Source organism: Aspergillus welwitschiae (assembly GCF_003344945.1).
Source record: "Aspergillus welwitschiae strain CBS 139.54b unplaced genomic scaffold BDQ94scaffold_44, whole genome shotgun sequence".
Lineage (NCBI taxonomy): Eukaryota > Fungi > Ascomycota > Eurotiomycetes > Eurotiales > Aspergillaceae > Aspergillus > Aspergillus welwitschiae.
In genome coordinates, this window is record NW_020798738.1 from 156,237 (window position 1) to 181,057 (window position 24,821).

At 49.2% G+C, this 24,821-nt stretch overlaps 10 protein-coding genes across 10 annotated transcripts; 6 read left to right on the forward strand and 4 right to left on the reverse strand.

Annotated features, from left to right (window-relative positions):
* Positions 1-173: 173 nt before the first annotated feature.
* Positions 174-1,678, forward strand: BDQ94DRAFT_183430 (pyridoxal phosphate-dependent transferase; the record flags this gene model as incomplete). Its single annotated transcript, XM_026774417.1, has 5 exons — positions 174-506; positions 583-1,063; positions 1,121-1,363; positions 1,413-1,502; positions 1,566-1,678. The coding sequence occupies 5 exons, from the start codon at positions 174-176 to the stop codon at positions 1,676-1,678; spliced, it is 1,260 nt and encodes a 419-aa protein (XP_026621595.1).
* A 97-nt stretch (positions 1,679-1,775) lies between these two features.
* On the reverse strand, positions 1,776-3,035 carry BDQ94DRAFT_174647 (mitochondrial carrier domain-containing protein; the record flags this gene model as incomplete). The annotated part of the gene is made up of 6 exons (XM_026772385.1): positions 1,776-1,806; positions 1,872-2,506; positions 2,572-2,607; positions 2,661-2,764; positions 2,851-2,862; positions 2,924-3,035. The coding sequence occupies 6 exons, from the start codon at positions 3,033-3,035 to the stop codon at positions 1,776-1,778; spliced, it is 930 nt and encodes a 309-aa protein (XP_026621596.1).
* A 1,772-nt stretch (positions 3,036-4,807) lies between these two features.
* On the forward strand, positions 4,808-5,080 carry BDQ94DRAFT_151858 (uncharacterized protein; the record flags this gene model as incomplete). The annotated part of the gene is made up of 1 exon (XM_026767832.1): positions 4,808-5,080. Exon 1 carries the CDS (start codon positions 4,905-4,907, stop codon positions 5,076-5,078), a length of 174 nt encoding a protein of 57 aa, XP_026621597.1. The 5' UTR covers positions 4,808-4,904.
* Positions 5,081-5,456: 376 nt separating this feature from the next.
* BDQ94DRAFT_151860 (uncharacterized protein) lies at positions 5,457-7,051 on the forward strand. The gene is made up of 4 exons (XM_026767833.1): positions 5,457-5,645; positions 5,707-6,086; positions 6,138-6,643; positions 6,705-7,051. The coding sequence occupies exons 1-4, from the start codon at positions 5,477-5,479 to the stop codon at positions 6,889-6,891; spliced, it is 1,242 nt and encodes a 413-aa protein (XP_026621598.1). The 5' UTR covers positions 5,457-5,476; the 3' UTR covers positions 6,892-7,051.
* Positions 7,052-7,476: 425 nt separating this feature from the next.
* Positions 7,477-8,113, reverse strand: BDQ94DRAFT_174649 (fungal specific transcription factor domain-containing protein; the record flags this gene model as incomplete). The annotated part of the gene is made up of 2 exons (XM_026772386.1): positions 7,477-7,619; positions 7,669-8,113. 2 exons carry the CDS (start codon positions 8,111-8,113, stop codon positions 7,477-7,479), a joined length of 588 nt encoding a protein of 195 aa, XP_026621599.1.
* A 2,847-nt stretch (positions 8,114-10,960) lies between these two features.
* On the forward strand, positions 10,961-11,452 carry BDQ94DRAFT_174650 (uncharacterized protein; the record flags this gene model as incomplete). The annotated part of the gene is made up of 3 exons (XM_026772387.1): positions 10,961-11,129; positions 11,204-11,282; positions 11,350-11,452. The coding sequence occupies 3 exons, from the start codon at positions 10,961-10,963 to the stop codon at positions 11,450-11,452; spliced, it is 351 nt and encodes a 116-aa protein (XP_026621600.1).
* A 640-nt stretch (positions 11,453-12,092) lies between these two features.
* Positions 12,093-13,505, reverse strand: BDQ94DRAFT_162740 (cellulase family protein; the record flags this gene model as incomplete). The annotated part of the gene is made up of 4 exons (XM_026769602.1): positions 12,093-12,181; positions 12,248-12,815; positions 12,873-13,046; positions 13,098-13,505. 4 exons carry the CDS (start codon positions 13,503-13,505, stop codon positions 12,093-12,095), a joined length of 1,239 nt encoding a protein of 412 aa, XP_026621601.1.
* A 2,311-nt stretch (positions 13,506-15,816) lies between these two features.
* BDQ94DRAFT_183437 (FAD-binding oxidoreductase) lies at positions 15,817-17,794 on the forward strand (the record flags this gene model as incomplete). Its single annotated transcript, XM_026774418.1, has 4 exons — positions 15,817-16,005; positions 16,064-16,274; positions 16,343-17,096; positions 17,155-17,794. 4 exons carry the CDS (start codon positions 15,817-15,819, stop codon positions 17,396-17,398), a joined length of 1,398 nt encoding a protein of 465 aa, XP_026621602.1. The 3' UTR covers positions 17,399-17,794.
* A 545-nt stretch (positions 17,795-18,339) lies between these two features.
* Positions 18,340-20,741, forward strand: BDQ94DRAFT_162742 (S53 family peptidase; the record flags this gene model as incomplete). Its single annotated transcript, XM_026769603.1, has 8 exons — positions 18,340-18,551; positions 18,643-18,892; positions 18,984-19,420; positions 19,478-19,595; positions 19,642-19,732; positions 19,786-20,417; positions 20,471-20,613; positions 20,669-20,741. The coding sequence occupies 8 exons, from the start codon at positions 18,340-18,342 to the stop codon at positions 20,739-20,741; spliced, it is 1,956 nt and encodes a 651-aa protein (XP_026621603.1).
* A 325-nt stretch (positions 20,742-21,066) lies between these two features.
* Positions 21,067-22,677, reverse strand: BDQ94DRAFT_174654 (CFEM domain-containing protein; the record flags this gene model as incomplete). The annotated part of the gene is made up of 7 exons (XM_026772388.1): positions 21,067-21,371; positions 21,437-21,504; positions 21,562-22,021; positions 22,071-22,107; positions 22,159-22,343; positions 22,398-22,527; positions 22,582-22,677. The coding sequence occupies 7 exons, from the start codon at positions 22,675-22,677 to the stop codon at positions 21,067-21,069; spliced, it is 1,281 nt and encodes a 426-aa protein (XP_026621604.1).
* Positions 22,678-24,821: the final 2,144 nt, after the last annotated feature.

The following is a 24,821-nucleotide window of genomic DNA, read 5'->3' on the forward strand; positions in this document are numbered from 1 at the left end:
CGAGAAAAATGTACTCGGGCGAGAGAGCCGACATCTCGGAGGACAAGGCCGAGCTGCCTTGTGGGCAGTGCTTAAGAACATTTATTTGGCTCCAAATCATGTCAATAGTAATAAACAATTAACTTGTAGCAATCATCTCAGCTTTCTGGATTCTCCATCTAGAATCTGGCATAATGACAATACAAACCAACACCATCACGCAGACGGGAACAGTTCCCTCTTCCTTCTTCGAGACAGCCCCATATATTGCTCCCGATGCTATCTTTGCTCTCACAGCAGAGTACAATGCCGACACATTCCCCCAGAAAGTGAACCTCGGGCAAGGGACCTACCGAGATGAGAATGGACAGCCATGGGTTCTGCCTTCCGTGCGGAAGAGTCGCGAGCTGCTCGTTGAGCAGGGTCTGAATCATGAGTATCTTCCAATCTTGGGTCTTCAGGCGTTTCGCCTGGAGGCGAGTAAGATGGCATTAGGCTCTGGACTCTACGAGAAAATCCAATCTAGGGTAGGTATCAATATTCTGGAATTTCCCACATCCATCTGTCTTATTGTATGCTCTAACACGAACAAAATAACACCAGCTCGCAACCTGCCAAGGCCTCTCCGGCACTGGATCTCTGCATCTAGCAGGCCTACTTCTCCGAAGTTGCCGTGCACCGTTACCAAAGATATACATCCCCAGTCCCACATGGTCAAACCATCACCAAGTCTTTTCCTCTCTCGGGTTTACCTGCGAATCGTTCGGATACTACGATGACGCTCAGAAGAACATAGACATCGACAGCTACTACTCTGCCCTTAAACGGGCGGAACCAGGCTCTGTCGTCATCCTTCACGCGTGCGCGCATAACCCCACCGGCTGCGATCCTAGCAAAGAGCAATGGAAGGAAGTCGGTCGTATTGTCAAAGAGAAGGGACTATTCCCTCTCTTCGATGCAGCATACCTTGGTTTCAATTCGGGCAATATCGATGATGACGCTTTTGCCATTCGGTATTTTGTTGATGAATTGGACCTGGAGGCAGGTGTTTGTTTGTCTTTTGCGAAGAATATGGGGTTATATGGTGAGATTGCTATCCCTTCGTGACGTTTCAGTTGTTCACTCGTTAACGCTCCCACAGGAGAGCGCACGGGCTGTCTATTCTTCGTAGCTCGGACAGACAAAGCCGCGACAAACACACAATCAGTGCTCGAGATGCTGCAACGGTCTGAAGTCTCGAATCCGCCCGCTTATGGAGCCAAAATTGCTGCTACAATCTTGGCGGAACAGGAGCTTAAGGCACTCTGGTATAGAGACCTCGAGACCATGAGTGGTCGTATCCGGGCGATGCGGAGGGCCCTGTACGATTCGTTGAACAGCAATGGTGAGATGTGAATCGGTATGCGTTTGACTAGTTTCTGATAAATGTGCAGGCGCGCCTGGTAACTGGGACCATTTGATCCGCCAGTCGGGTATGTTTGGTTTCTTGGGTCTTGCTCCGGATGTGGTCCAGAAGCTGAAGGGTAAGTCAGCTGAACAATCCTCAGAATATCCTCCGAATATCTTACTAACTTAAATTCATACAGTGCAATACCACATCTACATGGCGGCCAACTCGCGAGTCTCTATAGCCGGGCTCAACGACGGGAATGTGGATTACGTCGGTCGCTCGATTGCCGAGTGTCTGAAGAGCAACTAGATGCAGTGTTGCTACGTAGGAACAAACATTTATCTCCCACAACAATCTAAGTACTTCATTCCATCATATCAAGTCATCTATCTCCATCAACCACCACCTAAATCAACACCTTCCTCACCAGCTCCACCCTACCAAGCACTCAATCAGCACACAATAAATAAAACCAAGTCGATAAAACAAGAAAGAAACTTACACCGCAAACGTCCCCGCCGAAACGGGCATCGCCCTCGCCAACGCCGGCCCGATCCCAAAGAACAACCCTCTCACCCCCTCTCCTCGCCAAGTCATCCTCACAGCCTCTCTAAACCCCTTATACCTCTGCGCCTCTCCAAACCCATCACTCTGCATCTTACTCTTAATCACATCTACCGGATGACTTAACAACCACAACATCTCCCCTGCTAAACCCCCACACAAGGCGATCTGCCAACTCGGCAATTCGTCCCTCCGCTTCCCCTGTCGCTGCGCCGCGAGACCCAGGAATCCCTCGTAGGAGGCGAACCAGACCCCGATGCCGTGGCCTTCGCGCAGGAGGGTTGCCACTTGGCCGCGGTATAACCCACGGAGGATCCCCGCTTGGGAGATTATCTTGCGTGCGCAGTCGAGCGGACCGGTGTAGAGTGCAAGGGCGCCGTGGGGTTGTGTTTGCAGGCGGATGCGGATGTGTTCAATGGGACCGGAGATGAGGCTGTTGGTTAGGCCGGCGAAGCAGCCGGCGAGGTAGTATTGGGGGAGCGTCGGGGTGGTAGGTAGAGTTGGGTGGGTTTGATGGTTGTGGTGCTCGATGAGGTGCCGGAAGTGGTGGAAGGCGCCGAATTGGATGCTTACCTGTTGTGTTTCCATTATTTAGTGAGTGAGGCTTAATAGTGGGCATGAGATGGGATGGGACTTACGCAGGCGCCAACGCCTAGTAAGGGAACGAGGGATCCCTATAGTGAGGGTTAGGATAAGATAGTATAGCTGGGTGTGGTGGACACCGCACCTTGTAGAATGATAATGGGCCTTCGCGTTTCCAGATCTGCTGGGTTAGGGAGAGGGCATTGGTGTTTGTGCCGCCTTGGGTTTGGAGGCGGACTTTGACGAGGTCTGAATAGTGATAAATCAATCTTCCGGAGAAGTAACTATGGCGATGCGAGGTGATGTTCATCCACCTTGAACGCGATGGCACTTACCAAATGGTTGTCCTATAATTCTGTCAGCACACACACATCTCTCCGATGTGATAATCACGAGTATACGACTCACCAATAACTACCTGCGCAACACCCCCCGCCGCTCCCGCAACCAGATCCTTGACAGTATCTCTCCATTCCGAGGTATACAGGGGTGCTCCGCTCGATTCCCCAGCAGATGTCATATCGACCGTGCAAGATCAATCACTTGTTTGATTTGCACCTTAGAAGAGTGTCATAGTTTGCAATGCTTAGTGCGGGGTATATACAGCTATCGTGAGTTGGCCATGCTTAGGGCAATAGTGATGTTCTTCGGGTGTTACGCCGATATCCAGTATGCTATCTCGGTATTGTCCTCCGAGGGTGTTCGGCCCGCTTGGCTGCATTATGGTCCACAGGGTAGCTTATCTCTTCATTTGAGGTGATAATAGCCGCCATTTGGGGTTATATTGCCTGTTGAATGAGCGGATGTATCTTTTATTGTGGGTTATGTATTTTGTGGTTCAGCTAGTCATTTGTGTACGTCGTGTGGTCTTTTGGTTGGTTGTGATCAGCACAACTTCCAGTTTGGTTGCGTTACTATCTCCGATTCGCAATATGGGCCTGGAATCAGACTTCCATGCGGGATTAACATTGGTGAAGAGTTCTATAATAATTATGGTTACTCAGTGTGAAATCTACAAAACTAGCCATTGAATATACTAGCTGTGTCTTGTGCGAGTGGCTAGTAGTAACTGTATAGGCTGTAATATTGCGCCTATTCATCAACGTTTCGCGTTAATAATCAGGTCCCATTTGCATACTAGATATTTACTGTTGAAGAAGGCAGTGCTATATTGAATAGGAATGCAGCACATTTTTTTGGCGTGGCATTGTTCCATTTCGACCTGCTGTCAGCCCTATAGGCAGCAAACAGGATAATGTGCTTCTGAAAGCTTCACACAGCCGGACTTGACCAATAAAAGTATAGTTAATTAGTACACAGCCTCAGGTTACTTCTCTCACGTAAATGCAAGTCTGCCGGCGGGACAGAATTGTTCCGTACTGACAGCAGTAGTAGGCATTAGTTACTGGATTGTCTTACGTGAAGAGAAGCACAGGTGACGTGGACCATTAGCTCCTACCTGAAACAGTTAGCATCCAGCATAATCCCTGCCAAGAAGCACCACAGATCCTGCACCGTCCGTCACAATCCTTCAACCTACAGTACGAGTACGAGTGATGGCAAAGCTGAAGCATACTAACCTCGGTTAAGTACGCATAGAGGGAATTTTGATCACTTCGAAAATTGCTGTCCACCCCCTGAATGACCCCCACATAATGTGACAATTGTGCAGAATCAAAATTTGTTGTGAGGGCAGAATAAGCATAAATGCCGAAACTATTGCACTTGGCTTGTTGAATTCGGAACTATTTGCGAATCAGTGCCACTAGCGTGCCGGGAAACTTCCGTCAAAACGCAGCGCCCAATCATAGACCGAATGATATTTATGTAAGCGGGATGAAGGGTAACATCACGTGACCATGACCCTGGATCAACCGCTTGGCATGATCAACAGAAAAAAAGGGTGTGCCAAGCCAGGCAAGGCTGGTCCCTCGTCCCCAAATCCGTCCTGTGCTTTTCAGCCTTCTGTCACTGAAAGTTGCAAGTTTACTCCTCACTATTCTCGATACGCATCCTACAACTGCATCTGACGTGAGACGGATTCAGATTTTTTCGTTTCAAGGGGATATAACTTCGTCCTCCAACACAGCCAAGTCTCAGCCTTGCAGTGAAGATCATCTCACGATCAGGATTTCTTTCATCAGGCTGTGAATTGGTTATTAAAAGATACCAGCCATGCCCCAGATGGTTAGTATGTCTTGTATAAGGTTTAGCGCAGCCTCGCATGGTCTTCCCGATCGGGGAATCTCTCGCTCAGCCTTTTTGTACCCCTTGACCTGAGCTGCACGGATACAACCCTTCTGAACGGCAAATTGACGCAGGGGAAACGCTGGAACATACCAGCAATGCGGCAGAGTGAATTTTTTTCTTGATGCTGCGCCAGCATTGAATGGAGAAAGGTACAGAAACTAGCAACCTACGGACTGCTGCTTCTGTGACAGGGGTTCGTATTCGTGTCCTGTGCTCCAACGGGTGTTGTGGGTGCTTGGGGGCTGGATTGTTGGGTGCACTTCACACTGCGACCATCTCCAAGGGGCCTGTTATTGCTGCATTATTGTCGTAGATAGGTAATGAAAAATTCAACGATAGAATAGATGCCTAGTCAATGCCTTTTTTCCCCGGCCAGCAGGTCATTGAAAAAGTGAGGAAGAGCAATGGTCTAATCATGTAGTATGGCTTCATGCCTTCCTAGAGCGGGAAGCGGTAGCCACTTAACTATGGCGGATCCCACTGTGGGCCACATCACAATCTTTACGACATGTAACCAACTACTTTGTACTAGTTTACATGTGAACTGTTTTTTGAAAATCACAAAAAGTGTATTTCGGAACTTTCCAAGGCTTCTTCCTTCTGGCTGCGCCTGGCTACTGTCACGTGGGGCTGAGCCCCTTTTCCCCTCAACATCCTACATATGTCTCATCTGTCTTCCTGAAGATGAAAATGTTGCGATAAACCTACGGTATGGCACCTACTCGGTTGCGGCGTCTGGCCATCGTCGCCCTTATCGGCGCGGTGTTAATGATTTGCATCTGCCAGCAACGTACCCAGTTCGACACTAGGCCGTTAGATCTTGAGGATCAGTACCCACTACTGTACCGCCATGTCCACACACAGAGTACCGAGGGAGGAGGTAGGCGATCATTCACAATGCTCTAGTATTTACTGACTGAACTAATTGTTCTATCTTGCAGCCTGGTATATCCCGCCACAATGGACCAACGCATCGAAACCACCCCCGAAGAATATCGTCGAAGCGGCCGAGCTAGCTCTTAGCGCCGCCCAAGCTTCCCCGGACGGGTACCTGCCTCATTCAACAATTCCCATGATCGTACACCAAACCTGGAAAAACACACGAATCGACACCTGGCCCCAAATCATCCGTCATAGCGCCGAGCGATGGCTTCAGACTACCAAAGGCGAGATGGCCTACTTTCTGTGGACGGACGAAGGCATGGAACAATTTATTCACCATTTTGAACCGGACTTGGAGAGCCAGTATGCGCATCTAGCGCGCAATGTTGAGCGATCGGATGTATTCCGCATCGTGATTTCCAAATGGATTGGAGGAGTGGTAGGTGCACAAGAACAACTTCAAATTCGAACAGAATTTTAATTTGAACAGTATGGCGATATCGACACTGAACCGCTTCGCACACCTGCCGACTGGATTACCCCGACCGATCTCCACGCTTGGAACGATACACGGGCCGGTACATCCTACAACTCTACCGCTCCGGTACGCGCGATTGTCGGCCTCGAGGCTGATTGCCCCGAGGGGTCCGATACGTACTGGCGCATGGGTTACTCGCAGCCTGTGCAGCTCACGCAATGGGCGTTTGCCTGGGCCCCGGGCCATCCCATCCTGCAGAAGTTCATCGATCGGTTATCAGCAACGATCGGAGATATTTCCAACCGCTACGGGGGGTCACTCCAGTCGAGAGCTGCTCGACAGGAGCTCATGAATCTGGATCCGCTCACGCTGACCGGTCCGGCTGCTTTCACCGACGTGGTGCGGAGTCGACTGGAAGAAGTGGCCGGCTTACGCTGGCATGCACTGTCCGGTCTGAAGGACGGAGGGAAGAGCAAGCTGGTAGACGATGTGCTTATTCTTCCGATTACTGGATTCAGGTATGTTGACAGCCTCACCTAGTTAATGAAAAGTATAATCAAAGCACTGACACAACGATAGTCCCGGACGTGGCACATATGGCAATATGGGCTCTAAGCCAATCACTGACCCTTCCGCACGCCTCAGGCATCTGGCACAGGGATCGTGGAGAGCCTTCGACGTGAAAGTTGAGTATGGCAAATTCTGCCGGACTGTCCTGGGAATGTGTCGCGATTGGTCAAAAGTGCCTACTGTTGTTGTTCAATGATTTGGGGTGTCTTTTTGAGGGTTTTTCATCATCACTTCTCGTTGACACATTCATGGCGTTCTTGGGGTTGGGGGGATCAGGATAACTAGCGAGTATAGTATCATAAACGGCATATAAGATACCCAATCAGACATTCACCAAGATTTTCTAATGGTGGGACATATCTTTCCATCTGTCGATCGGATAAACGCGATTTGCTGTTCCTTGGTCAAGCGGCTAGCACGTCGGCATCTAACATTAATACGAATATGTCAGTCTCGGCTTTCAAATGCGATAGAAGTCAATGCGGGCCGATGAGCCTGATAGTACTCACGCATCATGCTGGCCAATGTAGGTTGGTTGTTGTCCTGAAACCCAATCATCAGATGCTTGCGTATTTTTTGCCTGACATTGAGGTATGATGTGATGGCAAATAATTTTGAGAGATGTGCTGGCCGGGTATATGTACACCTGTTCATTACTTCCGTTCAAGAGGCAGACATCGAATCATCGTGTCAGAATGGGCGACGGCATCATCTGGCTTGATTGATTCCAGCTGAGGAATAACTCGGTCGCAACCCAACGACCTACGAGAAAACATGACCGTCATTCTTGTGTGAAGGAACCGAATATAGTGTCGTCGGAAAAGAACAAATCGTCATTTTCTGTGTTGAGCCAGGATCCACTCCAAGCATCCCCCTGCCCGAAAGTCTCCGTCCAGGGATTGGTCTCCATATCAGACGGGATATCTACAACACTATTAGTTTGGAACTCCAAGGAATCTGGGGGTTTACTCACCACTGCCCGATGGCCAATCAGTAGCACCTGGGTGATCGATATCGATGCGCTGTACCACCTTTTCAACCCGACGCATGAGTGATTTGAGTAACCTCAACGGTCCTTTCAATCCATGGCCGCATCCCCTTTGGTATTCTAGCAATGCAAACCAGAAAAATCGTATAGCTTCAATATAGGCGTCACACTCTTGATCTGCGTGCTGGAGCAGAACAAGGACTGCGCTGTACATCGCGTATGAAATCCCGTACTGCGCGCGTCTAAGCGTAAATGCCTTTTTGTACGCTTCAATGAGGGCTCGGATCTTGAATGATGCTTCAACACATATCCTTCGTGCTTCACTTTGGATTTCCGGACATAGAGTGAACTCGAAATATCCATGAGTGAGAAATGGTTGCTCAGTCAGAATGACCAATGTCCAGTATGCCGTGCTGTTGGTGTGAGACATTAATGATTAGCAATCAGATATAAGAGAATACATACTGCAATGTCATCTGAACTAGTTGCTAATCTTGTCAGACTGCCGGTCTCCTACATTTTACCTTCTACTGACCTAGACTGGTGCTTGTATCACGGAGCTCATTGTACCTATTTCCGTTTCTTTTGTATGATCGTTGACAACTGATACGTTAGTAGGAGCAGGTCAACTCCTGACATGTTCAAATCGAGGAATAGCTGGTGCTCAAAATGAATTCTAGGCCCCACTGTGATAGAAGTCGCGGATCTGGTTTCCTTCGTTCATAGAACAGAAGTTGAGCGCATTAATTATTTGAATGACCATACATCCAAAAAAACCATCAATACTTAAAATCAACCCTTCAAGAAGTACCCATACATCCTTCTTCCGAGAAACTCTCCCCTTATTTTTGTCTATGGTTTGATAATGGACCCACATGTAACTTGAGTAGAACACATCACGGCAGCCGGTGCCAATGAGGTCAATAACTGCTTTCGTACTAAAGACGCTCTTAAAAGTATATATCTAACATCTCTAAGTTTCATGTTATTATCAATTGAAGGTCTGACGCTGGGGTTCCGTCGGACCATTGATGACGTCACACATGGACTTCATCACCGCACGACGGATATATATATATGCTATTTAGGTTTTTGAGGATACTACATACTCACTGTTCCAGGAATCTCTTCACACTGACCGAGTTGAACGAGATTATTAATGAAGCGTATTTAATATAATATACATAATATGTTATTTGGGATATCGACATAAGGCTGTGTGAATTGGCTATCCTTTCTGTCATGGTTTGTGAAACCACTATCAAGCGGTATCTACTACGGAGGAATAGAATGATACTCACTAAGCCATCTCTAAGGTTTAACTATACAAAATATCCAGCCAGTGCCTACAGAGTAATGCAATCAGCACGCAGGGCTAGGTGAGGAAGTAACCTATTTGATCGTAAATCTAGACGCACAAAAACCTCCGTTGTTCGGCACCGGCTTAAGTCACGAGCCGCCCAGATTATTCAAGAAAGAGTTCGATTTGCCATCTCTAGACATACATAAGCTGAGTCAATGCTATTTGGTGGCACGATTATTTTCTGAATTCCCATGGAGCCAACAACACGTAGAAGATAGGATTGGTGCTTGGCTCAGGCTTGGTCTTGCTTGGCCAAGGATTGCCAAGGAAGGCCGAGCCACAGGGGCCAAAACACTCAGGCCGAGGTAAGTGGAACGCGACTTTCAGGCTCATTAAGAAGAATCCTTTGAAATATCTAATCCAATCGTCAGGCATGTAGCGAAAACCAGGATTATGAGTCTGTTTCATCGAGAATGTGGATAATGTGCTGATGACCCTGGATTACAATCTACAGCCTGAATCAAGTGAATGACGGCTGTAGCCAATGGAGCATATTAATTTTGTATACTGGATTCTGAGCATGTTTGAAGCCCTGGGAAATAAGGGACTACCTGCGCATTCGGGAGGTTCAAGTATAAGACGGACATTGCCCGCTTGATCAAAGACACTCCGGTACCTGACAGAGCGCTTGCAGGTGGCTTGCTTACTTTTCAATGCGGATATGTCCGCACTACTAACAAGCAACTGACTAGGCCAAGAAGAGCACATCCTTCTTAGGTATGCGGGCTGTAGGACCTACGAAATGCTTCTGTGAGTGCAGTCTGCAGTCAGCGCTCATGCACGGTCCAGGTACGCGAGCGAGCGAATCATCGGCTCATGAACGTCGCCCTAATTAGGTTAGTTTCTATTGTATCTCCAAGGCTGTGGTGGTGAGGATAAGATCCTTCAGGATCTTATCCGGCCCCGGTTTCGTCAACTACCACCAAAAAAGGGGCCAAAAAGCTTCAACGGATCACACCGGTTACATGAGTTATGCTGCCTACACTGCAGCATCGAAATGTACTCTGTTTCTTTTTTTTTTTTTTTTTCTCTTCAAGGATGTCGAAATAATATTTTCTTTGGGCGCCATTGTGTCAAGTACTGCGTTTAACTCTAAGACTGAACCAATAATGATTTCTCAAGGCATTGTTTCGTTGTCTACTGCTTCAAGCCCAGATTCTAAATTTCCTCCAATCGCCCTTCAGCAATCCATGCGATGTGGATGTGGCGCCTCGGCCCGTCATCAAATGGCATTTTGAAACGTGGGATTGGGCTGAGCTTTACATTTACCCTTATGGATAAGAGAGTAGCACATTTACCTCATGCGGTAAACGCGTTGCGATCAGTCTTACATATTTGTTTCAGTATTTTCTAGATTCAGGTACCCGCCTACATTGAGGAGGTAAGCTTGTGGGGGCGTTTTATCCCTCGATGTCAAATTCCTGGCCCTCCACACTGCACGAAGAGAATCACCGGGGGGCGGAGTACCTTGGCAGATGTCAATGACAGGGGAAGGAAGTCAAAGGAATCATCATCTTACATCCTTGGCGGCTAGCTCAGTTATGCATAGCCCTCACAGACTAGGGTTGGGGTGCAGAGGCTGGGGCCGAATGATGGAGGCCAGACGAGGTGACCAGTGAAAGAGGGCCATCATTAGCTATCCTACAGTTTATGCAGTTGGTACAGCCTCACGAAGAAGAAAATGGCCCCAGAAAAGAGGCATATTGTTGGTTTTTGTACATTTCGTAGAGTTGGATAAGGCTTGGAGACTTGAGATAGAAGTTCCAGGAAAAGGTATAAGTACAGCGTCTTTGTCTGAAATATCCTGCTCATCATCAACAACAACAACAACAACAACAAACAGCTTCTCTAAGAACAATCTTCTCTATCTATCCAAATCTTCCAAGAATATCTCGTCTTTTCAAATCATTCAAAATGCAATTCACTGCTACCATCCTGCTGCTCGCCACCGCCGTCACCGGCGCCATTGCCGCTCCCGGCGCTCTCGAGCAGAGAGATAACTCCATCCAAATCAAGGCCTGCGATGGGCAGAACTTGGGAGGAACCTGCAGCACAATTACCGTCGGAATTCAGCATGACTGCTGTATGTGGCCATCCTAGCCAGCTCCGTTCTTTTCTCTTTTACGCCATCATAGCTAATTCATTATTTGCATCTAGTCAACCTGGAAGACAAGGCCGTCAACGACAATGTTCACTCGGTTTCGATCCCCCGGGGATACCGTTGCCGCTTCTGGGAGTATGTTCTCTCCTTGTGTCTTGATGGCAGGACCCCTGACTGACCTGTGCCTTTTTCTCCCCTTTAGAACCGATGCCTGCAACGGCGGTGGCACTGGCGACATCCAGTCCCCTGGAAGCGACAAGATCTCCTCCAACCGCGTCCAGTCTGTCAAGTGCTACTCCAACTGAGATACTCTCGGGCTTTCTCAGGCGATTTGTCAGCAATAGGCAATGGATGAATGAAGGGCTTGACGATTGCTGGGCCTAATACTCTTAGCTTATGAGATAAATGCCTGCTGGAATGGTGGCTAGGATGAGGCCTGTTTTTCGAAATGTGCAAACATGTATTATCTAGGTAGTTTGTTTCTGGTTTATGACATTCATCGAATACTTCTTGCCTTTGAAGGGCCAGAACTTGACATTCATTGTAACCTTGCTGAACTAGCACTATTCCTTGACAATCAAAAACGTGCTCAGTAAGCCAATGACACGCTTATCTCAAAGTTACAAACTCGAATCAACATTGTGGAAATAGGTTATAATGTAACATGTATTGATATTAACATGATCAGCTCTAGTGAAATAATTCTGGCTGAGCTGCCTTCGTATGTTCATGGCTAAAAAATAAGATGTCGAAAATACCTACATTATTTCTAGGACATGTTGTTGTGCAGTACCTAGTGGGCGGGATATAGAAAACTACCTATTATGTAGAGCCAATCGGTAAATGAGTAGATTGCTATTGCTGGATGCTCGCAGAACCAAGTTTTGAGCCCTCCATCACAGTGACACCTCCACTATACCGACAAGGTCAGTCAGTACCCGAAACCTACCCCAGACTCGCGTTGACCATAGGAATGATGCCGTTATCAATTGCCTCGGTTGATCGCCATCCAGACCACGTATGATCGAGTAGGCCTAGTAATCATAGTTAGTCGCTTTGCACGAACTCTGCACTCCAAGGATCAGAACAGGTGAACTTACCCCAAGTCTCATCATAATCCTGTATCCCCTCTCGGACATAATAACTTCCCGAAAGCACCCAAATCATCCATCCAGCATGCACACTAGGCAACCATTCCCTCAAGCACGAGGCATAAACTTCTGTATAGGTGGTATCATCCTGCGCGTATCCGAACTCGGTCATTACGACCGGAAGCACATTTACAATGCTCGAATCATTCGTCTCTAGGGCATCGAAGCCGTCGCTCAGCAAGCTAGATGACAGACTACTACAGCTGGTAGCAGAGGAGTCATAGTTGTGAAGCTCTAGTACAATCTTATCGGCGAAATCAAAATCGCTCTTCTTGAAGACCGTGCCGTCGCCTAAATCTGAGGCTGTCGGGATCGGTGAGAGTGTGACATCATAGTTGAGACCTGAGAAGAATAGAAGTAGGTCTGAATTGACGGAGTGCACTTGGTTCGCGTTCTCGACCATGTTGCTGTACCATGTCTCCCAATTGTAGGTGTCGTCTGCGAGTGTGGTGTTGTCGTCTGGGCTGCGGAGTTCATTGCGCATACCGATGCTTTTTACGGCTGGCAGGGATTTGACCTGTTTGGGAGTTACGTTAACTGTGAGGATTGAAGATAGAAAAATTACGCTGCTTACGTGCTCAGCCATATATTTCCATCCCCTATGCCAATTGCTCACGTTGAAGTAGGTGTCTCCGAACCAGGCATTTCCGTCGGTGGTCGAGCAACACCAACTTGCTTTGGAGACGTGGTTGTCCAGATGTACGTAAATGCCCTGACTGTAGCATTCATTGGCTACTGCATCGTAGACCTAAATTCCGTCAATAATTGAAGACACTAAGGTTTGAAAATTATGGCTTACCTCTAGTCGTGTAGTATTCTCCCCGAATTGCGGGTTATTACTGACAATATCGTCGTAGATCTTGGTTCCATTTGTCTCACCCAGAGCGTTAATCAATGACGTCTTAATCGGTACGTCCGCCCCGGTCTCGTAGATGTCATCGATCATCTCAATGGCAAAGGTAAGCCGGATGACGTTCATACCCAAATCCTTGATCTTGCCGACGATGTACTCGATGGATTGATACTGCAGACCTTCTGGCAACATGGCCACCTCAGCACCGGGCCAGTTGACCCCTGCGTAGGTGACATTGTTTCCGTCGGTGTCGACGATCCATCGGCCCGAAGTGGATAGAGGAGAGGAAGAAATAGAGGCGACGAGGCCGGGTGCTGCGAGGCAGAGCAAACTCAAGCTGTTGCCTAGATGCATTGTACAAGGTGCAATTTGAAGTTGATTCGATTTGTTCCCTCAGGGTGTTCTGCAAGTGCCTTTTTAAATGCTTGACATCGACCCTCCTGAAATTCTGCATCGTAAATGCACATCCTCGATACCCCTGCTGGTGACCGCATGATCAAGCCAGTTCCTGAGGACGTCGCCAATAAGAACAGTAGCGCAAAGCCAATTTCAGAGCCGTTGTCTGCAATTCGCTGTCATGTCTGTGGATAAGCTTGATTGTCAGGTTCTTCAGGCGGGGAAATGCAATACAGACATGCGTTCATTTGCGCAACACGCGTTGCAATATAACCGAATGGAGGGGAGTGCCTGAGCGATAATCGCGGGGAGAAATTATCCGCCTATGGATCTTAAAGTTTCTTCTGTCTTGGATTACTTCAGCATCAACTGCAGATCACAGAGTATCCAAGCTCTTGATAGCTATTTACCGATTAGGCTGTTTAGTGTATGCTTAAGGTTTGTTTTTTTTTCAAAGTAGCTTGTTATTTGAAGGCAGTGCACACAATATGGTATGACTTCTGTGGGGCAAAGAGCTCACCCGAAGACTGGCATTAATTCAGAGATAGGGTAATTCGTAAAAGAAGTAGGAGAATCAAATCACTGCGGAGTGTTCTCCGAGCGGGGTTGCATCTGCTGATTCTGTCTCGGTGCAATGACGTTGTTTGTCTTGCTGAAACTACTTAGGGTGCATGCATGCCCCGCCCTGGCGGGTAAGCCATTAGGGGAAATTAACCGATGGAGCTGGCCATTGCTGCAGTGGAGTGCACGCTCTGAAGATACAGGGATCTTGCGAGGAACGGGCTGAGGTACTGCACGGGATTGATCGCATTTCCATGTAAGTTCTGTTCGATGGTAATATCGTGCTCGTCTGACAGCCTTGTTACAGCCTCACCGATTGAAGGCAGATGGAATTGGATTTCGATCATTTTGCAAATCTGGAGAGGAGTTAGACAAGATGCCTATGTTCTTAGAGCTTAGTCACGGATGACTAGATGAGAAACAAAGCACTCGAGAATGACCTAAGTAAACGGTAGGCTGGAAAAAAGCCAGGGACTGGGGCATGACACCGAAAACAACTGCTTTCAATAATGGACAGGCGCGGTAGTCAACATACAGCCAGGTGATCTGTCTCTCACAAGTAACTCAGGCCAGTTTCTCACGTTATGTTATCTGAAATGACCATAATGCCTCATTGTGAAAATGCGATCGTGAAAGACCGTTACAGCCTGGATATTGCGTCAAGCAGGAGCGCATGAGAGAACGGGTTTGATACGCAGTAGAGGTCCTAAAAGAGGCTGAATGACCCAGTGATGAAAGAAACCCTCTGTACGCACCTGCGTCCTGCTGCTAAAGCAGTCAGCTTCCTGTTGCAAAGGTTGGTTTATAACAGTTTTCCGTCCTGATGGGAAAACATGTCAGCTTCAGAAAACACTGGAGTTCCGAGCCTACGAAATGACAGTGATTCATGCATACACTGCAAGATGCACTAGTGTCGTCCAGTGAGTTAGGAGAAATATTCGACACACACTCGGAGGAAGAGAGGAATTGGAAACCTAAGGCATCAGTGAGGCATCCAATAGGCCGAATCGGGACATCCCACCCATTCCTGCCGCCGACCGGCATCCCACCAAATCGCACCTTCTCATCTTCCAGAGATTTACATTATACAAGATATAGATCCAGAATAACGTATCTTCTACAATAGTTATCTCTTACTCACAGGCGCATCATGTTTTGTAACAGGTCTTGGAGGAATGGAAGACGTATTCTCCCCGCCTGATACCCCGCGTCCAAAGCCAGTCTTGGTGGGACCAGTTAGTGTCAGCCGAGAAGCTGCAGTTGCTGACAGCAGATTATCTCACTCCCTTGCTCGTGGATGCACACTTTACCTCTAACCTACATGATGAATAGATGCTTTGCATGGCCTAAACCTTGACATGGTTGTCGTTAACCTCGTAATTTGACTTCAACATGGGTTGCCTTATGACGTCCTTCTGATCGATATCGACGATCCCTTGCTACAATGCTACCCTACAATTTCAGTCCGATCGCTGAATACTTGTTCACATTGGCTTGAGAATGCTGGAATAAAGGCGCCATGGCTGTTCAATATTCCGGCACTTCTCAGTAAGCTGACTGCTTAGCAAGACGAGCTGACGTGGATCCTGGCCCCCAAGCTTACCAAGCTGCTGGAGTGGTCTTCCTACATCTACATGCTTCTCAACCTCGTACCCCTCCATCAATTGAGACACATGTCAATTCATTCTGGAGGTTGTGCAACCACGGCATGACCATGTCCCATCACGTCCTGTCCCACCTTCCAGTTCTCCAGGCCGCCTTGGGCGCCGACTGTGAGATCTTGCGCGACCCCCAAGACGCACGCTTTCAGCAACGTCTAGCTCGATGGACTGATATTGACCGGAAGGTTCCGGCTGCCATTGTTCTTCCTCGGACGGAGGATGGCTGTCTGAAGACGGTAAGATGAACCTTGCAGGTACACGGACACCGAGAATGGTAATTGACCCTGGATATAGGTGCGATGGGCCCTCAAATTAAGCATTCCATTTGTGCCCAAAAGTGGTGGTCATAGTCCATGGTCAACCATTGGAACAGAGGGAATCATTATCGATCTCAGCTTGCATTCTGATGTTCGCGTTGATGCGGGTGCAAGAACAGCAACCGTGATTGGCAGTGTTCTGGCCAAGGAAGTGTCTGTGCGCCTAGCAGAAGCGGGTCTTTTCACAGGTATGGCGTTCTAACTACCTATTGCCTGGACCTCGTCTAGTGTCCATCCTGACACATCAATCACACAGCACTCGGAAATGGCAACAGCGTTGGTGCCATCCCATACCTGCTTGGTGGCGGTGGCTCGATCACCAATTCCATCACCGGCTTCGGATCGGATCAGATTCTAGCGGCGCGCGTAATCACAGCAAAGGGGGAGCTGATCGAAGTTACAGAAGAAACACACCCAGACCTACTCTGGGCAGTAAAAGGAGCTGGCCAATTCTTTGGCCTCGTCACACAGCTCACCGTTCGTGCGCACCCTTTGTCGCTACTGCGGAAACAACAAGGCCTGATCTGGGTGGGGGGCTTTATCTTCCCACTTGATCGGGCGGTGGAGGTGGCTCGAGTTATGAAGCAGATCATGGATGATCCCCAGCACGCGACGGCGGGCCTCATGATGATCATTGCCCCGCCACCCGCGCGCATTCCATCTCTGGTGATTTCCGCCCGCTATACCGGTGATGAAGCTCCCGAAGTGCCATTCAAAGCTCTGTATGATCTTCAGCCCACCGCCACAACGGGAAGAGAGCTACCCATTCAGAATGTCAGTGATGAGCGAGAAGCGCTGTGCGCGAAAGGCGACTTCAAGAGATTCGGTATCGTAGGGTTGCATGAATTTCGTACCGACGGATTCGTGCAAGCCATCGAAGTCTGGAAGAAATTGATGCATGAGTGTCCTGATGCCATTAACTCAACTTTCAATCTACAGTGGGACTCACGACCAGTCAAGACGCCCGAGAAGGAGTCTGCCATGTCGTCGCATGATATCCGCTACTGGCAGTAGGTTTTTTTTTTGGCTCCTTTTGACGTTGCGATGCTAACCGTGAATGTGTTGAAGAGTCAATATTATCTGGCATACAGATGAGAAGAACAGGCGCAAGGTTGACGAGTACAACGATGAGTGCGTTGCCTTGATGAGGGGGCCGGACGAAACACGGTACATTGATTTCCAGAACGCGACTCGGACGGGTCCTATCCAGCGTCGGTACCGGGGAGAGGCTCGGCTAAAGAAGCTTCGACAGCTCAAAGGAGAATGGGATCCTCAGGGAGTTTTTACCAGGCAATTGCTGGATATTGATTGATTCCAAACAATTAACGAATGGGACTGCTTATAAAGACGGGCCGTTGTGCCCGATGTCCAGAATTGAGGCTTTATGAGACTCATTGACAATTGCACTGCACTGGGATTGAACCTCCAGAGATATCTTCCATCGACGTAGCCGTGAGCAACACAGGAATGAGAGATGGGTCGCATGTCTCAAACATGCATACTGTCGGCCTTGCGTGTCTTGTAGCCACGGCCATTTTATCCGCGGCGACCCGCGTATTCGCAGAGGCTAGGCATCCAACAAGCTCTGTAAGCTACTCCGAACCTCGAGAAGGCATCACCATTGTGTGAAATGCAGCCTCTCGGGCACCAGAAAAACCACCAGCCCAGTCAGGAAGGTGAGCGATTAGGACCACGGAAAATAAGAAACAAGAATCAGCTGGCCGGCGGAAGCGCGGTGGTAACCGGCGAGAGCTTATCACGGCAGCTCAGTCGGTTCTCCGATGCTCCCCCGGTGGCCCTAATTTGTCATTGGCGAATGGCCGCCATCCTCGCCCGGCTAGTGCCCGATAACACCAGGACTAACCGACGCGACGGCATTAGTTCCTCGATAGCGTGGGAAGACCATGGAGAGACCAGCCGATAAGCTGCAGAGGAGCTTTCTGTGGGCTGACCAGTGCCTATCAGCAAATGGACACGCGGTGACACCCCCGCAATCGCAAGACCGCCTCGACACCGTCCATCCAGGCACCATCGCAACGGCAAACCAGCCTCTCCTCCAATCAAACCATCGATATGATATTGCTAGCGGCGGTGAGAACAGCAGGTCGAATGTCGCAATTAATTCTCGCATCGTCCCTCACTGCAAGGGGCCCACTCCCAGAGCTCTGCGGCGTTGTTATTTAAATCCGTTGTTGGAACCTTTCGGTCATCAGCTATTGTGTCTGGTCACTATCGCGCTGGTTCAACCTCAACATGTTGGTCCGTCAGCTTGCCCTGGCTCTGGCCATTGCGGCCTTGTCCGATGCCATTCCGACGTCCATCAAGCATGTCCTGCACGAGAAACGTCACAAGCCCGCATCCGACTGGGTGAAGGGTGCGCGCGTTGAGAGCGATGCGGTCCTGCCTATGCGCATTGGCCTTGTCCAGAACAACTTGGACAAGGGCTATGACTTCCTGATGGAAGTGTGAGTCAAAATCTACCTTTTTTATGCTATATGCCTAGTTTTAGGATCGCAATGGATGACCTCGAAACATGCTGACATGAGGTTGGCGCAGATCGGACCCCAAGTCTTCCAAATACGGCCAGTACTGGTCGGCAGACGAGGTGCACGACATCTTTTCGCCATCCGAGGAGGCTGTTGAGGCAGTGAGAGAATGGCTTGTCGCCTCTGGTATCCATCCGTCGCGGGTGGTGCACTCCGACAACAAGGGCTGGCTCGCGTTCGACGCCTACGCCCATGAAGCCGAGAGACTGTTCATGACGGAATTCCACGAGCACGAGAGCGACCGAAGTGCTAAGATCAGGGTTGGATGCGACCAATAAGAAGATTCTTCTATCACCTTCCATGGGTAGCTGTTAATCGAAATCTAGATACCACGTCCCCGAACACATCCAGAAGCACATCGACTACATCACCCCTGGAGTGAAGCTCACCCAGGTCGTGAAGAGGACCAACAAAGTCAAGCGTGCTTCCCAACTAGCTCACTCTTCCAAGGCCAAGTCTGCTGCCCAAGGTCCGCAGCCACTCCCCAGCAAGGCCAAGTTCCTGCCTGAAGACCTCCGCGCCTGCGGTTACAACATCACCCCCTCGTGTATCAAGGCCTTATATCAGATCCCAGACGCTAAGACGGCGACCCCGAACAACAGCCTGGGTCTGTACGAGCAGGGTGACTACTTTGCCAAGTCCGACCTCGACCTCTTCTATAAGGAGTATGCGCCGTGGGTTCCCCAGGGTACCTATCCCATCCCAGCCCTGATTGATGGCGCCAATTACTCGGTTCCTTCCTACAGCTCCCTGAACACGGGTGAATCCGACATTGACATTGACATGGCGTGAGTCATTTCTGAACCTTGTCATCAGACCCCTACTGACGTACTGCCGTTTTAAAGCTACTCCCTGCTCTACCCTCAGCAGGTGACCCTCTACCAGGTTGACGACCAGCTCTACGAACCGGTCGAGGTCGACACAACCAATCTGTTCAACACCTTCCTCGACGCTCTCGATGGCGTGAGTACAGACCTCGTTCTCAGTCTTACCCAGCTAACACCCCCAGTCCTACTGCACCTACAGCGCCTACGGCGAGACCGGCGATGACCCGTCGATCGACCCCGTATACCCCGACACCCGCCCCGGCGGCTACAAAGGTACCTACCTACACCACCTCTTCCCCATACAATCCAACCTAACACGCCAACAGGAAAGCTCCAGTGCGGCGTCTACAAGCCCACTAACGTAATCAGCGCCTCCTACGGCCAATCCGAAGCCGACCTCCCCGTCAGCTACACGAAGCGCCAATGCAATGAGTTCATGAAGCTCGGTCTACAGGGACACTCCATCCTCTTCGCATCTGGCGACTATGGCGTCGCGTCTTTCGCCGGCGACGGTGACGAGAACGGCTGTCTCGGTCCAGAGGGCAAGATTTTCAACCCCCAGTACCCCTCCAACTGCCCCTACGTCACCTCCGTCGGAGGTACCATGCTGTACGGCTACCAGACCGTCAACGACAGCGAGAGCGTCATGCACGTTAACCTCGGTGGGACCGCAAGTAACTTCAGCACTTCTGGTGGCTTCTCGAATTACTTCCCCCAACCGGCATATCAGTTCGCTGCTGTGGAGCAATACTTCCAGTCTGCGAACCTGTCGTATCCGTATTACTCGGAGTTTGAGGTCGATGTTAACACGACCAAGGGCCTCTTTAATAGGCTTGGTCGCGCTTATCCGGATGTCTCGGCGAATGGAGCGCATTTCCGCGCTTATATGGATGGATACGATTATCATTGGTATGGATCGAGTTTGGCGTCGCCTTTATTCGCGTCGGTTCTTACTTTGGTGAGCTTTGTCACCCCCATCATTATTTAATGATACATTGCTGACAGACTTAGCTCAACGAGGAACGCTTCGCTATCGGCAAGGGCCCCGTGGGATTTGTGAACCCCGTGCTTTATGCTTATCCGCAAGTGCTGAACGATATCACTAATGGTACTAATGCTGGGTGTGGAACGTATGGGTTTAGTGCTATTGAGGGGTAAGTGCTCAGTACTTGGTTCAATCAGGAGTGGTGTGCTAATTGATGACTATAGATGGGATCCCGCTAGTGGTTTGGGTACGCCTAATTACCCATTGATGAAGGAGCTGTTCCTCTCTTTGCCTTAGGATTGAACGGTGCTGTGTCAGAGGGTGATAGATGGTCCAGCTGTGTATATATCTCTGATGAGGAAATATTTACGATCATAGGATAATGTGTAGACGAGCATGAATGGTTATTTATCTCACCCGTCACCGTGAATAAGGTCAAATGTAGATCGGTTTAATAGTTCAACTACAGAGAATTCTTGGATATTGTCAGAAGTTGACTATTCGCTGTCTCTTTATCGTCTAATGTATAATATCATCAAATAACCTAACCCAAGGGATATCAAAAACATAAGGAAATAATAAACCGGTACTATATGTCGAAAAAAGGAATGTTTGTGAATTTTTAAAACCGTTCATACCTCCCGTCCATGTCCACCAAATGCACAGCGCTGGTCGAATCCCTCTCCGACCGTGTCGTATAGTCAACGGAGATATTCACTGACTTGGAAATCTTGCTGTTGGTGACCCCTGAGGAGGCACCTCCGTTGTTGTACAGAGAGTTGGTTCGGCCGTAGGTCCGTCGTTGTGTGCTGCCGGGAAGACCTGGGACGTATTGGTTTATGAACGCGCGGGCCGCGGGGAGACAGGTCGTCATGATTGCGATCTGGGATTCGATGACGGACCAGTGAATGAGGGGCTGGAGACCGGCTGTAAATACATTTATGTGTTAGTGGGTGGACTTTGGAAAGGTTGCGAGGTGGGTGAGGTGGTACCGGTCAAGTTGGTGGTCCAGCGGTTCTCCCAGAATACTATCACACGAATGATGGCGATAATAGTCAAACTGAGAAAATCTTTGTTAGCAAAGCTGAAAGGGGGTGAATGAGTAGGTGAGCCTTACATAAGACCCATCATGAACATCAGTGCCACATTGATCTTCTTCATCCATGGCAGCTGCAACTTGGTCACTTCGTAGATCGGTAGGAGGACGATGACGACGTCGACGAAAATGTTGACAAGGCAGTGGACCATAACTGCTGCGATGAAATTGATGCATGTGCCCACGCCCTCGTATTCGCCGGTCCAGGAATCCCAGTCCAGGTGGACTGGCACGCAGCGAAGCAGATCCACGAGGGAGAACGTGATGCCGATGGCGGCGTTGATGGCGATAAGTATGTATGCGCATACGCGGAAAACACGGGACTGGAAGATTCGCAGCAGGAAGAGTAGGACGGATATCTTGCAGAGAGAGATTTGGATCTTGTACATCATCGCCAGACCTTCGAAGTACTGGAAGACTAATGTGACGTGGTGGAAGGGTAAGATATCCCAGGTATTCATGCCGAAACCATATTTGATCACTATTTTGTCAGTCATGATGCCACGGGATGAAGGATGATAATGACTTACTGTATGTATTCACAACAAACAAGGCAACTCCCAGTATCTACTAGTTTTTAGAGGCTCCCCTGGTCTCAGGCAATGCAGCAGCACTTACCCATGCGATCGTGACAGTGAGGTCGTCAAGTCCCCAACCACCAGCGAGGTTTGCGAGTTTAGCAGCTATCCGGATAAAGAAGAATATCGTGGCGAGGATAGCTGGTGCAAGAGTCGAAGGATCGACAAGAGGGGGCCCCTTCTTAATGGGCTGATCGCATTCCATTTCATACATATGCCGCGTGACTGCGGGGTGTTAGGTATATTAAACCGTCAGTGCCAGCGGAAATGGATACTCACTATAGTAATCCAGTGCATTGCAGTTCGATAGTGCGCAAGTCACTAGCGACGACTCGCTCGCATCGCCGGTACATACACATGATGCGTCGGTGATGGTGCAATTTGGAGATTCTTGGTGCAAACAAGACACCTGGGGACATGGTCAATGATGAAAGCGGAACCCCCGGGTGGGAATCCCACTTACCGCACACTCTGGGAATTCTGTGCCATTTGACGACGCGGCGAACACAGACACCGTCAACGCCGCCAATATGGTGATTAAACACTGATGTATCTTCATTGTGATGTGAGATGTAACTCAGAGGAGCAACATCCCAGGACAGAGAGGCAACAGGCAAACGGGGAAGCCGCTCGACGGAAAAGGGATTTCTCCTGGTCACCCTTTATAATCAATCTTCCTCGGCACATACGCCATGTGGATTTCGAAACACCAGTCGATATTCGTCAGGAGCAAGCTTTTTTTCTACGGGGGTGTGCTTGGCCCGAGTTCCCTTCCCGGTATGTGTGTGGTCCAGACTCCCGGTTCGTCCAGCGATCGTTATGATGGAGAAATCTGAGCGTATCGATAAAATGGACGAGTTGGGTTTGCTTCCCGAAGTGACGCAGCTTGATTTTGTGGATGAACATGCCTTGAACTGGGCGGAAGTGTGCGCGATCCATTTTGCATAAGGACCGTGGGTTCAGTGAGACACGGGCGTTTCCACGAGGAGAGGACCAATCCGAGGGGGCATGGCTGGCTGGGCGATCGGACGCAGGACTGCATCCGTCCGGTTGGAACTTAGATTATAGAGTGGATACTACAATCCGGTCCACTTGAAGCCGGATCTGAGACACCAGTTGGGAATCATCTACCGATGCCCACCACTCCCCTCCAATCACCTGGCGAGTGGGCATTTGGAATGCCGCTTTCCTGACTCGGAGCAGGCGATGACCCTGTGCGTCTCCCGCGCCCAGCTTGACTCCATGTCGCTTAGAGTCTTGGAAGGATAGCAACGGGAACTCCCATCTCAACTGGATGTTCGGTTCGAAGCTACGAAGGCGAGATGTCCTGACTCGTCTGGAGTTCTCGGCGCTATCTCGCTTGGCTGTAGTACAGGCACTAACGTGCAAGTGACTTTGGTGATGAAACGGAGACCTATTCATGGGTTGTGGGCGAACTCAGGAAAGGCACGTGGACCGCCTTCCAAGAACTTCCAAGAAAAAGTGCCGGACCTCGGTCCTGTTCCGTACACTTACAGACGTTGCAATCCCTGGATTTAGGGCACTGGGAGGCGTTGTGCGTGCCAAAAAATGGGGAAATAATATCATTTTAAGCTCAAGTTAGCGCGCCAAGCGGCTCGTCGTTTGGAATTTATGTGATTTCCGACACCGCTTGCTTTTCCAGGCTTAGTGCCAGTCAAAATCTTCGCGCTAACCCAGAACCGATTAATTTCCACGTGGAGAGCCTCGCTGGCTGCCTGAGGATCTGCAGCAGCTGCCGCTTTGTCCCATCATTCAGCATCCCAGTGGTTGTAGTGACGCGGTCGTTGATCTATCAGAAACACCATCAAACTATTACCCCCAAATATCTCGCTATCAGCGTTCTATCGTGCAATTTAGCAGCATCTGCCAAAAACTCTCCTTGGCTTTATGATCGAAATTTTCTAATCTCCGCCCATCTCATACCGAACTAGGTCATATTAAATCTGTGTCGATCAACCAAAAATAACTGCGCGGAGTGTCCCGTTAATATAAATGTGTCCCGCGGAAGTCGGTATAGTCAGCTTAGCTGCACTTCCTTGCCACTAGGACTATACTAGAAGGACTTGCAATTTATTTCGTGACACCCCTGAAAGGTGCACGAGCAAAATCAGTTAGGGGGTGCCTTAAACTAATGTCGGCCTGTCATGTCGAAAATTTCCCGTGGCGCAATGCACCTACCAAGGCAGCTGCATTCAGATCTTCCAAAATCATTCTCATTGGGAGAAGTCTAGAACGCTGTCTTTTCAAGGCTACCCCTCGTTATTCCTCTGTGGGAACGCACACTCAAGAGTACTGTGGTGTGCAGCCATGTGGGATTAATTTCCGAGGACCCATATTCTATTATGTATCTAGAAGCCGTCTGGGAAGCGGAAAATCTGCCCGCTTATGCTTATTATCACTACTAAATTGCCACAAGCTTGAATTAGATTACTTACTCCATAGTATGCTTGGTTCACGCCCGTTCATATCCCCCTTGTGGCTTTGGAGTTACGGCTATTGTCATCAATCCTCTTCCATTGTCCGGGAATGTCCTTGGTACTATGCAAATAGGTTCTCACCAAGAAGAAAGAAAATATGCGATTCACCATATCTTCAGCGAAGAACCCGCGACTTCTACAAACCCCAAACCCTATTCCATAGGTACAGAACTTTGAAGGTGCGCACTGAGGCATTCACATCAGG